The 14,418-nt window shown below is 36.3% G+C and overlaps 1 protein-coding gene across 1 annotated transcript in view; it reads left to right on the top strand.

Annotated features, from left to right (window-relative positions):
* The window catches only part of POLN (DNA polymerase nu), a 60,587-nt gene that overhangs the window by 2,781 nt on the left and 43,388 nt on the right, over nt 1-14,418 (top strand). The window contains exons 2-11 of the mRNA XM_085578499.1: nt 130-317; nt 477-589; nt 2,444-2,601; nt 5,134-5,202; nt 6,543-6,603; nt 6,814-6,878; nt 7,661-7,744; nt 8,144-8,233; nt 11,111-11,164; nt 11,379-11,444. Of these exons, the coding sequence (XP_085434625.1) occupies nt 130-317; nt 477-589; nt 2,444-2,601; nt 5,134-5,202; nt 6,543-6,603; nt 6,814-6,878; nt 7,661-7,744; nt 8,144-8,233; nt 11,111-11,164; nt 11,379-11,444 (948 nt within the window). The remainder of the gene's footprint in view (nt 1-129; nt 318-476; nt 590-2,443; nt 2,602-5,133; nt 5,203-6,542; nt 6,604-6,813; nt 6,879-7,660; nt 7,745-8,143; nt 8,234-11,110; nt 11,165-11,378; nt 11,445-14,418) is intronic.

Here is a 14,418-nt window from a genome sequence, read left to right as displayed (position 1 = left end):
TGCTCTTCTACTGTGTCAATGGTGAATGCAGTAACTGTAGTGTACATAATAGGTTTCATATTGTAAAATACCTTTATAAGATTGCACAAAATCTGTCGGAGGAAACGCTATTGTAATTATATCTAACAGGCCTCTACCTCATCAGTAAAAGGAGTTGTTGTGCTGGTGAAGAATCAGACTGATCAGCCTTATTCTCCAGGTCACACTTCAACTGGTTATACTTGGAATGCTGCAAATGAAACTGATAAATTAATTTATTTAAAAACTGAACAGTCATCTCTCTGGGAACAAGAACAAGCTCACAAGAAATTTTCTTGGTGAGAGCATGTAGGAAAGAATACTCTTTTTCTTTATAGGAATAAGGAAATGTTTTGGGTTAACTGTTTAGTATTAGGTGCTAAGTAAAAGAATAAAGTAAATAGATTGACTAAATCTTGGAGCAGTATAGTGTGTGTTAATGAACTACTTCTGTGCAGGCAAGTGTTGTTTCAAATGCTGCAGTGCAAAGTTCCAATAATTTGCTTCAATGCAAAAGATTTCCTGAGGACTCTCCTTCAAATTTATGGTAACGAAATCAGCTGGAAACAAGGCAAGTATTGAATCTGTGATCTCATCCTGTAACCTCTTCACTATTGGTGTTTCTGTTAAAATCACTGAGTGTAGCAATAACTGAATTGGTGGTTAAGTAATATATTAAAAAACAGAATTTAGTATAGTACAAAATAAGACCTTTCTTGGGGGAGGTTGTGACCAGAGGCTTGGCAGGTCAAGATAATGTGTTCTTCTCAGAGTAGGAATTAAATAATTGAGTAACTTAAGGATAGCTGCCAGTGGAAACAAAAGCTTTCAACACAGTCCTGACTATAGCTGAAAAGGTCAAACTACTTCATGTTTCATATTCCCTAGGAAAAATCTTTCTCTGCTTAAAGGAAGGGCTAAAATAAATCCCAGAGATACTCATAGTTGTCAGAATTAAGAATCACTTGAATGGGCCCATGTTCTTTAGATAGAAACAAGTAAAACTCTTCTCTGTGGATTTAAAAGCAATTACTAGCAACAAGCATAAGATGTAAATATAAAGTCTTTCTTGTTTTGGGTTTTTTTGGGTCTTTTTTTGGTTCCATATATCAAATTGTTGAGGTGTTAGGGCATGGGTTGGACTTGGTGATCTTTAAGGTCTCTTCCAACCTAGTAATTCTGTGAAATTACTGCTGAGTGAGTTACAAAAGTACATGTGACCTTGCAGGAAGGGCTTTCTCTCTGGAGAATCATCAGCTTGTGTTCAGCATCTGAAAAGTTTCAGTAAATCACAGTGAGGATCTGTACAAAAGCCAGCACTAGGAATGGGAAAGGTGGGAAAAGAAATGCCATAATGGGACTGGCAATAGTAACAGTTTTATAACTTGTACAAACAGGAAGTATTTGATAGTACCTGATCCATGGGATTTGAATCTGCAGTTTCTAGTAACCAAAACAATTCTTATTTAGGCTTTAAACTTTGAAACTTGATGCTTCCTCACACATTATTTCTGCTATGAAAAAAGCAAATAAAGCTCCAACAAAACAAACAAAATGCCTAAAATTCTCTTCAGAGTAGTCCTGTAGCTTTAACTTGCATGATGGACATTAAAATTTGCTTCCAGGTAACCGAGTCTGCAGGGTTGTGAAGCATGGAGTTCTCTAGAAATGTACCTGTAGGTCATGGATTGAACTTAGGGGTTACTGAAGAGGATACTTAGGTTTATCTTTGAATATATCACAAAGCAGTCTAGTTATTAGTTTCCCCTGTTCTTTGTGGAACAGCAGGATACATGTTGAGATTGTAGTTCAAAGGAAAGTGAAACAGCGCTGGGCTTGGCCCATCCTATCCATCTATGTGAGCATGAGGCTGCAGTGTAAGCACATATGATGCTAAAGGACAAAAGGTCTTGAGTTTTGGCAACAGTGCATTGTGCACCCATATGTGAATTCATATATACATTAACAATCTTGGTCTGTTTACTAGGAAGTAAATCTCTCCCTGATCCCCAGTGGCAATTTTGTGGATATCAGTCAAGTTAGCAACAACATTAAGAAAACTGTACCAGAGGGAGACTCATCAAAAAACTTTCAGCTTGAAGTTTTTCAGTTCTAAGAAAGGAACGTTTTTACAGTAAATCTAAGGAGCCAAAAGTTTACTTATATTTGAAAACTTGAAAAAACCAAAAAAATCCACCCCAACCTCACAAAACAATATTCTTCAAAAATGTGCAATACTGCACTTCTTCCTGTGTAGTCATGATATTGACCATGTGTTACAGCTGCAAATTCAATGTTTAATATTTTTGTAGAGTAAATACTTGGCCTTTTATGATGTGTGTGTGCAGGAAATATGGGCAAAACTTTAGAGCTATTTTTCAGTATGGGAGGTAATTTAAGTATTTTGAATAACTTGTTTTTGTAGTTGCCAATAGTGTTGTGTTAGATCCAAGGATTGCAGCATGGCTGATAAACCCCAGTGACACAGTTCCTTCCTTTGAGTGTTTAATACAGAAGTATTTTGAAAAGCCTTTTTCAAAGGGAGCAGAAAATACAGATACAGACACTTTGAGAAATATATCAGTAAGTAGTTTGTTTTCAATTGTTTGGGTTAAGAAGGGAAGGATATTATAATAGAGTTGCTTTTGCTTAGAAAATATTGTAAAAGAAAGGCAATTGATATATTTTATAATGGAAAAAATATTCTATTAATGTGACATGTTGGAAATCGAAAGAAAGGGGAGAAGGGGAGTTTTACTTCATTTACCAAGATGGAAGCTCGTTCTCCAGGAACAGCTGTAAAATTTTCCTTTAAAACTGTAAAGTTCAGTAAAAACGTGAATTAATATAGAGCTTTATATTTTTTCTCTTCACCTTCCTGTGAAATAATTTCCAGCTCTCCAAAATATCTAATGCTGTGTTTGTTCTCCAGTTCCTGAGCACTTGTAGCCTTTGTTTAGTTGATTGTTATTAACAATTTTGCTAAATTTCACAGCTGGTACACACCACATTATAGGCTGAGAAACAGCAGGGAGTCAAATGTGCACCTTTAAGCATTTGTATGAAAAAATCTGTGAATTTTAATTCTCAGCATGAGAGGATGCATGATGTACTTTTTTTCCCTGCACTATGGAAAGTTCTTCCTGTATCGTATCAAATATCCTCTGTATTTCTATTGAAATTCTATTTCCTGAGTGTTAAAAAATATTTGTATCTGTTTTGGGCCATGGGGATCTACTGTGGGCACTTTAGCTTTCAGAGGTCGTTTGAGGAATAAGATGATGTAGAGCAACTTAAATAATGTGTTTTTTTCTGACATTCACTTTTCAGAGGCCTTGCTCATTCAGACCAAGTATTGTACCATGATTATAGGACTTGTAGGATACAAATCCACAGATGCCAAGTGGGCTTGGAGCATAGATAGAGTTTGGTTGTACTGGCACTTACCCATCAGTGTAGACATTTCTGAGAAAAGCAGAGGCAGTTTACTTGAAACCATTGGCTGTAAACTGCAGTTGTTCAGAAGCTGCTTAATGAATTTATTAGTGTAGGAATAGACAAGCAAACAGACAGAAGTTATCTATGGTTCTTTTATTTGCAATGGCCTTGCTGTGAGTCAGCATCCTTAATCTTGTCTCTTCCCTTAGCTTGACTCAGTCTTTTGTTCTTCAGATATCACATCTGTTGTTAGTTATTTTTCAACTTTTTTATCCTGATTCCCAGCTCTGAGTTAAATATTAAAATTTTATTTCCTTCCTGTCCTACTTCAGGTCTAGTTTGTTTCCTTGCCACAGCCATCTCCAGTGTCTTTATGCTGACTTCTTCACAGTTAATGTCTCCTTGTAACATCCTGTGCCTATTCCCCCCGCCATGCCTTATTCCTTAATTTGTCACCTGCACTCTCACACTTCCTTTTTTGGCTTTTCTCTTCACTCAGAGAGTTCCACTTCTTCCTGTGTCTCCTGGTTCTTTGCCAGGTTTATCTCTTCAGTCTTCTTGCTCTGTTTTTATTGGTAGATTCCTAACAGTTGTCTGTACTGCCAGAGGGATCTGTGGTAAGTGATAAATCATCTTGTGCCTCACTACTTCAGTGAAGCTCCCTGTCTTCTGCTAGTCTTGTCCACCCACCCCAGTACTTGGAATGACTGCTGGTTTATTCTGTAGCCCACAGCTCACCCACACACCTCTAGCACAAGGATGTGCTGCTTGCTGCTTGTCTGTATATTTGGTGCTGTGCCAAAGTGGTCATGGTCCATACTCCCTGAAGCATTTGCTGGAACAGGTGCTAAACATTATGATGGTCTTGTCATTGCTGCATGTACTGATGAGGAATTTTGGTGTCAGTTGCAGCTTGTCACTGGGCTCACTTCCACCTCCAGAAAGGGATCAAGCAAGCTGTCTGTATTTCAGAGACAGCTCGTTTGTTCCAGAACAAGTTGGTATGGACAAGGTTTCTTGGAGACAAGTTGGTGACTTTTCACTGCAGTATGGACTAGACTGTCTTAGAACAAGGATCATCACCAGTGGATCTGCATATTTCAGCTTGGAAGAGAGCCCTCTGCATCTTACCTTCCAGGCCTGCTGTTTCTCAGTCTTTATTAAGTTCATTTTTAATGGTCATGTTATTGGAGCTAACAATCTTTCTCAGTATTTGTATTTTTCATTTTTCAAAATGGTATTCTAGCCAATTGAAGGAGGTGAACTGACGCTGTGTGGAGCACCTCTGAACAGAAGGGAAGGAAATGAATGGTTCTGGCACAAAAATGGCAGTACTTATATGAGAAAAAGAATGCAAGGAATTTTACCTCATTTTACAAGTAGTAAGGGAACTCTGACTTCAGTGTCAAAGGCAGTTTATCAATAAACTCTGTACTTGATACACAATGTAAATACAGGAACAGGCAAAATCTGGAATGTTCATTATCTAGTGATGTATTCATAGTCTAGTGCTGTGTTTTGGGTTTGACAGAGATCTAACAATGTTTCTAAAATGTTAACAGAAGGCATACAGAAAAGCACATTTTTACAATTTATACCTTTTAAAAATATATTGCTAAAAATATTTAGAGTATTATTAGCAATAAATTTATTGATTTTTTGACTTATTTATATCAGTATCAAAACCTAGGTGTGAACTTGGAGAAGCTTTATAATGTAATGATGGACCTTGCTCATGGCTTAAAGGTAAGACAAAAAGAATTTGCTCAGGAATAACTATGTAAGCATTGAATTAAAGAGAGTTAATAATATATTTTTCATTCAAATTAGAATAATAGAATGCTTAGGTCCTCAGTGGTTTACATTGACAGTCAACATTTAAAATAAATTGCCCATTAAATTTACCATTTTTTCTAGAAGGATATGGTGTCAAGGTTAATCTTTAGGAGAAACTTTTCCTCTGCTGCATTTAACTAAATGAAGATTCTGAGAACCGGAAAGGTTCAGAATATTAACTTTTCTTTTAGTATTTTAAATCTATATATTACTGTCTAAAATGTGTTAAAAGAGGTAGAACATATTTTTTTCTATGCACCTCTTGCTTATGAAAACTCTCAGCATATCTTTTGTTCTAGATTGCATTAACCAAGCACTGGTCACATGCTGGGACAGGCTGCCCAGAGAGGTGGTTGATGGCCCAAGCCTGTCAGTGTTTATGAGGCAGTTGGACAGTGCCCTTAATTATATATTTTAAATTGTAATGAGCCCTGAATTGATCAGGCAGTGGAACTAGATAGTCATTGTAGGTCCCTTCCGAGTGAACTATTTTATTCTGTTTTACCCCTTATTGCAGTTCAGAATGCATCTCAAGAAATCTGTTGGGTTGTGTGTGTTTTCTGCCTGTGATCATAGGCCTGGAAAAGTGCCAGAATTTAGGGATACACCCAGATTCTGGTGGAAGGGGCATCATTGTTTCCCAGGGATTATCTTTGAAGTTGCTGGTAGCAGGTGTAGGGCTTAGACTATGAGGTGATGGAGCCATGTTAATGTGGCTATCAGCAGTATGGTGAACAATCCATGAAGGGAAGCAGCAGGGAAACACCAAAGGCACAGGAACACTGAGATTGAGCCTACAAGAGTTTTTAGACAAGTCAGGTTGCTTCAGTGGTTAGAAAAACAGACTTTCTGTTCTCTGTAAGTAATCTGGGGACATAACCCTTTCAACTCTTATTTTCTCCCTAATAAAAACAAAGTTATCAATTATGAATGGTTGCCTAATTGTTCAAGTGAACAAAGGAAAAAGGATAACCGTGTCCTATTATAATGAAGCTTGCTTTAAAAATAAAATGTTTAGAAAAAAGATGTATGTATATTTCTTTATTAGCATTCTTGTACAAAATGGTTACTATTGCAAAATTCCTATTACCCACAAAAAGAAGTGACAGCATTTAGATACTATAATTTACCCTAAGTAGTATTTCATGCCACAAACGTGTTGTCATGTAAAAAGGGAATATACAGAAAGTGAAATACTGCTCACTGGGAAATACTGGTACTGAAGAATGTATTTATATCTTACTTTACAGGCTCAAGGTTTGTGGAACTTATTTTGCACTTTAGAGCTTCCACTTATCAAAATTCTGGCAGGTAGGAAAGTTCAGTTCAAAATATGAATCTTCACTATTTTCACACAGCTGCTAACTATGCTCAAGTGGAATGTAATTCCTCTGAATATGAAATGTTGTCTTAGCCTCATAACAGCTGTGTGAGTTTGAGTTTACATTTTACAGTCTTAAGAAAAACATAAGCTTGAAATTGTGAATTATAAATGTTCATAACCTAAAATTGTATTTACAGTGATGGAAACACACAAAATATATGTGAACAAACAAGAACTGAAAAAAACATCAGAGATTCTAGGGGTAAATTCTGTATTAATTTTTTTCCTTGAAAATTATATAGCATCATCTTTGTGCTTTTACTGAGGATTAAAAAGAGAAGGAATTTTTGTCACATTTTATGTAATAGTGTGGTGTTTTTAGTATATTGTTATAAATAATTACATTTACATTTTAGAATACTTCTCTATTTACACAAGTAAATTTACACAAGTAAAAAGACACATTTGAGTCATCAGCCTTGCCCCAGAACTGAAATTGCATTGCAAAATGCACAGGTCCTTTTGGATTATGTGTTGTAGAGTAAAAATGGTCATGACTGTTTCTGAACCTACCGTTTTCAGTAACCACCTTCCTGAGAAGTGATAGACTTTTCTCCCTCTTTTTATGAACAATACACTCTTTAAATGAGTGTTCTTTGATAAAAATAGCTACAAGAGAATCTCATTTTGTAACATAAAATTTGACTAGATAATCATACTGGTCTGACAGATTACAATTTATCAGAATAATTTGCATAGCTGTGTTTCTCACAGATCTCTATAGGCTTTAGTAACTTAAATTCTTTAGCCACAAATGTTGGTACTCCTTACTACAATAAATCCCCTTCCCAGATCATAAAACAATATAAATTAAGGAGTATATAAGCAATCTACTCAACCAAATGTTGATAGCCAGCAATGATTACACAATATCAAGTACTCAATTTTTAGAACAAGATTCAATATTCTCATTAACCTTGGAAGCAGCAGATATTGAAGAAAATAATTGTGTGAGCAGAATAATTTTGATGTCGTAATTTATAGTTGCGGCTCAAAGAGCTTGAACGGGAGGCTCATGAGGTTGCTGGAGAACGATTCCTTTTGACCAGCAGTTGTCAGCTCCGAGAGGTATCATTTGTTCTACTATTTCTACTTAAGGTATATGTTCTATAGATTTATTGATACAGAAGAACTGTAAAGCATATATATCCTTACCACTTCTGGCTTATTCTTTATTAATTATGTTCTGATTTTAATGAAGGACATATCAGTTTTTTTGTAAATATGACAATGTTGAATAATCCATATTTGAATGTATGTACATAAATTATGCATTTTTTAAAGTAAATGTCACTTCTTCAATAGCTCAAAAATAAAGATTTTAAATTCTGTGTTAGTTCTCTTTGCTATAGTATGCTCTATTTACCTTGTAACCTGTTTTCTGTTTAAGTTCAAGCACTCAATAATTTTTCTTTCTATTTCAACAGTTGAAACACTGAAAGATTTATTGTCTTTTTCTGACTTTAGGTACTATTTGATAAGTTAAAGCTCCATACGCTGTGTGAGAAACTTCAGAGAACTGAAATACAACAGCTCGTATCCACCTCAGAAATTGTGGTGAGAAAGGGAAAGGTTTTAAAACCAGCTGCATGATCTAACAAAACTTCTAAGTTATATTCCAGTGAAATTGTGATTTTTCTAATATTTTTCTAATGATTGTGCTTTGTTTTTGTATTGTACTATTTATGCTACAGTTACTTATGCCAGAAAAGAAAGTTGCACTCCATGATGGGAAAAAACAAACCAGCTACTGAAGTTCTCCCCTGAACCTCTTTTTCTCCAGGCTAAACATCCCCAGCTCCTTCAGTTGTTCCTTATCAGACTTCTGCTCCAGACCCTTTTCCAGCTCTGTTGTCCTTCTCCAGACTTGCTCCAGCACCTCAATGTCCTTTTTGAAATGAAGGGTCCAATAGAGAACACATTAGTCATTGTCAAGTAAAGGGTGACAGTCACTGCTTTGGACCTGCTGGCCACACCACTGCTGATCCAGGCCAGGGGCCATTGGCCTTCTTGGCCCCCTGGGCACACCTGGCTCATGCTCAGCCCCTCTCAACCAGCACCCCCAGGTCCTTTTCCACGGGGCCCTTCCCAGCCACTCTGCCCCAGCCTGTGGCACTGCAGGGGTTGTTGTGACCCAGGGGCAGGACCTGGCACCTGGCCTTGCTGAACCTCAGACCCTTGGGCCCACTGATCCAGCCAGTCCAGATCCCTCTATGGAGCCTTCCTGCTCTCCAGCAGATCAACTCTTCCATCCAATTTGATGTCATCTGCAAACTGACGAGGGTGCTCTTGATCCCCTTCTCAAATCATTAAAAAATCATTTTGTGAAGATAATAATGGCAATGGAGATTCTTTTTAGAAGAGAAAAAGCCTCTGTGCAGCTGCACCTGTTTCTGATTTGGTGCCACGATTGAATTGTTCTAGTTTATATAGGAGTTAGAGTGAAGTGCACAACTCGTTGCTGAATATGAACATCTTTGGGAAAAGTAGAAGGGTAATATTTATTTCTTAAGAAGGAAATTCTACTTTTCAGTCAAGCGTCTGAACTACCAAATATGATCTCCAGTAGCCTCAACAGTATAAGCATAAAACCCATACAGTACTCAAGGAGAAGGAGTTTCATAGATCAGACACGTTATCTTGGAGGGTGACAGCCTTGGGAAATGGGAGGCATCAGTGAAATAGAATTTATGTCACCTTTTTGTGGAAACATAAGATTTGTAGCTATAATCTAAGCAATGCTTTTATGTAGTCCAGTATTCTCTTTCCAACAACTGCTGAGACTTGGTTATTTAGAGAAATGTAGGATGAAACCTTCCAGGAGATAAACATCTTCAGATTAATTGTCTACTATTTCTTTCTCCTTGGTAGCAAAAAAAAAAACCCTTATATTTTAAATATAAATTTTAGTACAATTGCATCTGCTGTTCATCCTGGATTATTGTAGTTCCAGGTATTTTTTGTTGTACTTAAAAATATCCAATCTCTATTGTAATAAGTTAATTCTGTTTCTCAACAGAATTTTTGGCAGTTAACAATCAAAGTAATCAGAAATATGCTTTATTTCATTGGTTTTTAATTTGACAGTTTGAATTTCTCCTGAAGTTTTCCTGGAGCTTTTATTAAGGCATGAACAGGAGAAATTATCCTCTTGGATTGTGCTTGTATAAATATATGTGTGTATATATATGTATTGTGGCTACTTCCATAGTGTTCTCTCCTTCATTGATGCTGTATAGCACAAAAAACAAACAGAGGGCCACAAATAAATGCACACACATCACACCCCAGTGTTATCAAAGTTGCTGTGGAAAAATTTTTATGTCTATGTGTCTTTTTGTCTCTGTCTGGGACAGGAGTGGAAATGAAATGGGAAGGAGTAATCTCCAGCCTTCCTAATGAAGGTTTCCTTGGTCTTGGGCTGGGATTGCTTGAAGGACATCATCCTTCAGCCAGTATTTTGTCCATTCAGCTTGTCAAGAAAATTTCTTCCTCCAAAATGTATTCTGTTAAAGTTTGTTTAATAATATAACTTCAAGAAAAGTATGTCAGTAATTCACAATCTTGATTTTGCAGCTAAATAAATTGCAAGATCTTCATCCTTTGCCTAAGATAATTTTAGAATACCGCCAGGTGAGCTGATATTTTTTCCACAGAATGTAGTTACATTGAAGCAAAATTTAGCAAGACAGAAAAAAATATTCATAGTTAAATAAGTTGGTGCTAGTGAAAGTTCATTCAAGTATCAATTTGAAGTCAGTATTCTTAAGACATGTTGATGCTTATAGTTGTTTTGCTCTGTTAGATTTTAGCTAGCAAACAAATTGTACAAAATTGCAAAGACAATTGGAAAACTGCAGTGTTAAATTTGTGTAGTGTTAAAAAGCATACTTAGGGCAAAACATCTATTTTTTGAGTACTGAAGAAATGCTTTGCATAAAGTGAAGGAGATAACTGTTTATGGGGAATTTGGGGTGACAAGCCTCCTGAAAATCCTAAACGATCTAGTTAGTCTGCTCCCACACTTAATCATTAGGTTTTCAGGGTATGAGCTTCCAAGAATTAAAAAAAAATTAAAAATTTTAGAAGTGTGGGTTTCTGTTTGGTTTTGATTTTTTAAAAAATTTGTTTGTTTTTTGTGTGTGTGTGGTTTTTATATAATTTATTGACCTGGGGACAGAAGATGTAAAATAATAAATTCCGATAATTAATAGTATCTGCAAAGCTCTGTCTTTAGGTTATAACCAAGCACTTACCTAACTTAAATGAATAGGTTAAGCTGTCAGTGAGTATAAATCCATTATTTACTCAGATAAAACTGTCTCTAAAAAAGAAAAGTCTACAAGCAGGATGCATTTGGAAATTAGGATCTTTAATTTGAAAAATCCCTTATTTTTCTAAGTAAGCATTTATCTTAAATTTTATGTATTTTAGGTTCATAAGATGAAATCAACGTATGTGGATGGACTACGAACGTGCATGAAAAAGGTAGAAATATATAAAGTAGCTTGGGAAATCCTAAAAATATGTGAAATGATTGCAGTGTTTACAGATTAAGAACTTTTATTCATAGAAAATGAAAAGTGTTTATTTTATATTTTCTTGTTTTGATTGCAGTGAATTTTTTTACTGATACTTAAATAAAGTATGGCTGTGTGTCTTCATTCTTTTTTTTTCTGTTTCTTACTTTACTTGATTACAGGGATTCATTTCCTCTACTTGGAATCAAACAGGAACTGTGACAGGCAGACTTTCAGCCAAACATCCTGTAAGTGAGCTTATTGGAAGTTTTGCATTTTAATTGAAATGAAAAATTAATATTAGTTGTACAAAATATGTAATATTTTTAACACAGGAAATATTTGTTTTCATGCAAGTCTAGCAGTTGCTCTATTGTATCTAAATGGTGGACAGAAAAAGCTTTTAAATGGGTATTTTATTGTAGGACATCTGTTCTTAGGCATATTTTCTGCTATCTGTGATTAGAATTAACATTGTTTCCTGAAGTAGAGGAGTACAATTGTGAGCCATGCATGTACCTTGAATACTTCCTTGTCATGAATTCTGGTGTTTATGAAGCACTCCTTGTAAAGCATCAGTGAGCCCTGGAAAGTGGGTATTACAGGAAAAAAAAGGAAGCTCACCTGGAATTTGGCTTCAGGCCTCATAGCAGTAAAGGGCCCAGCTGGCAGTGCTGGTGCTCTGGAAGTCTTGCTTACATGGCCATGACACGTGGGCTCCTTGTGCTTCCTCTCTTGTCTATAATGATCTCCATGTACATGCTTGTTCCTGAAATGTGTTTTATTTGCCTTTCTGGACTGCTACAGGCTTGGGGTATCTTTTTTTTTTTTTTTTTTTTTTTTTTTTTTTTGTTCCCTTTCCACAAAGAGGCCTTTCAAGAGCTTGCTAGAATATATTCTATGATCCCATTTCTCTTGGTGTTTGACACCCACTGACCTTTGTCTGTACAGGCTGGCAAGGCCTTTGTGCTCCCCCTGTCACAGCCCATGGCTGCGTGGATGGGAGTGCAGGAGCTGCTGTGGGACAAGATGGGGCTGCAGGGCTCCAGGGGCTCAGGTGTAGGTGAGAGAACAGCAGAAGAAAAGTAATGACTGTCTGTCTGGGGAAAGTTTCTGTTTGGTTTAACCCTGGCCTTTTCTACCAAAGACCTGGCCTCTGGGCCTGTGGGAACAGATGCAGAGTTGGGACTTGTCTCATAAAGGCTAGAGGGAATCTGTGAGGCTGTTGTTCTTCTAACTTGTGCACAAAAGTGTTGTCAGTTTCTATCCATGTAGATTTGACTACTGCTTATCTCTGTGCAGGGCCCAGCCTTAAGCTTCACAGGTACAAATGGCATTAGGAGCTTTCTGCAGTCTTGAGGAAAGGCCATGGTCTTCCACAGCTCTTTGTGGGAGCAGAGATTTAACCCTAATACTTGTGAGCACTTTGCATGGGTGGGCTCATGTGGTTCCTGGCAAGTCCTGCCTGGAATGGTGACTTTGGGTTTCTGACAGAAACCTGTTCTGGGGACTTCTCACCCCCACCACACTTGGTGACTTCCTTAGCTGCTCTTTCACCTGTCTTCACAGTTCATGTTTCATTTGCATCTTCCTACCCTCACGGTACATATTATCATACAAATTGTCATCAAACAATTTATAGGAAGTGCTTATGCTTTTTGCTGAGTAAAAAATCAGTATTTAGGATTCTGAATTAACAACAGAATGGGGAAGTGTTACTGCTGCTCTCGTTTCTTATGCACCCAGATGGGAAAAAGTGAGAGGAAAAGATGAAGGTCACGGTTTGCTGAATTCTCTGATGTGATGCACAGGCATTTCCAAGTCAGAGCTGAACAGACAGCTGTCTTGAAAAGCCACATAGAACACAAAGTGACCTTTGGCCCATCATAGTAAAAAGGACATGAAATCAATTTTTCTTAAAAGTTGTTTTTCTTCAAAATAATGCTGCTAAAGTTAGCATCCAGGGTTGCCTAAGGCTGACTTTTCCCTCTAAGGAAAAATATTGGCATGGCTTTTTTTGTTTGAAATGTTTATGGAACTTACGCCATCTGTTTCTGAATCATGTATTGATATAGAAGATATACTGCAGTGCCCAGTCACTTTGTAAGTGTTAAAAGATTGGGAAGATTCTTGCCAGAAATCATAAATATTGGAGATATTTTTGCGGTTACTGTGATATTATGTCAAATTTTAGCTGAATTTTTTCTGAGGCAGTTTATTTTTAACTGTTTTAAAATGCTTTAACAAATGATTAAAGCAAAAGATAAATGTGAATCAGATTCTGTGAGAATTCAAATGGAAAACCATCCCATATTCTGCAGTGCTTCTGAGAGATGGGATTCCAAACAAAGGTTTCTTTATCTTTCTTTTGTTTTGTAAAGGTGATGGATCCATCTGTTCTCTGTCCTTTAAGGCATTTAATGGAGTTCAGGAGGGATTTACTCAGAGGTTTGAGGGAAAATGACTAGATATTGGATACAGGACAGAATTTTTTTTCAGATAAACTGTCATTTTCTTTCAGACAGTTCCACATTTGATATATGGATGATGTATATTTTTGGCTTTAGGTGGGTTTTTTATCAGTAGACAAGTTTATTAATATGTATTTTTATGACTTTTGTGTTGTAACAACTTAGAGGGGGTTTCTTAGCAGCACTTCACTGGCTCTCCATGTGCTCATATATTTTAGTGTAACTGTACACTTCATTTCTTCTCATTTGGTTTCTTCCTCTACAAAATGTGTGCTGTATAAATAATGTGTTTTTCACAAATAACTGTTAATGTATTATTGCTAAGTAGGGACACATTTGATCTTGTAGTCTCCTGTTATTTGCATTGTAGATGTAAATATTTGCTACTTTCAGAAAACTTGACTATCTGAAACCTAGAAGTAAATGTAAACCCTACAAATTATTTTATAATGTATCCATGTATTAGTTTTGTTGGGTTTTTTTTTCGCTATGATGGATTGCTTATGACTATTAGGGGAATTTATTAGGTTTATTATTTGAATGTGTTATTTTCAAGTAATTTTTCTATAAATGTATTAGTCTTGTCTAAATTAGGCTGCTTTTTGATTATATTACTCATAGATAACATTTCTATTATATATATTTTTGACATTCATAAAAGCTTGTTTGTGTTCTCCAAATCCACCTGGAAATCTCTCTTTTCAGTCTCTCATGTTTTAAAGCAGAAATTAGTCAAGACACAAGTGGAAAA

Source organism: Lonchura striata, chromosome 4, assembly GCF_050655825.1.
Source record: "Lonchura striata isolate lonStrDom1 chromosome 4, ASM5065582v1, whole genome shotgun sequence".
Lineage (NCBI taxonomy): Eukaryota > Metazoa > Chordata > Aves > Passeriformes > Estrildidae > Lonchura > Lonchura striata.
Note: the sequence above shows the minus strand (reverse complement) of the source record. Positions and strands in the feature narration are given on the sequence as shown.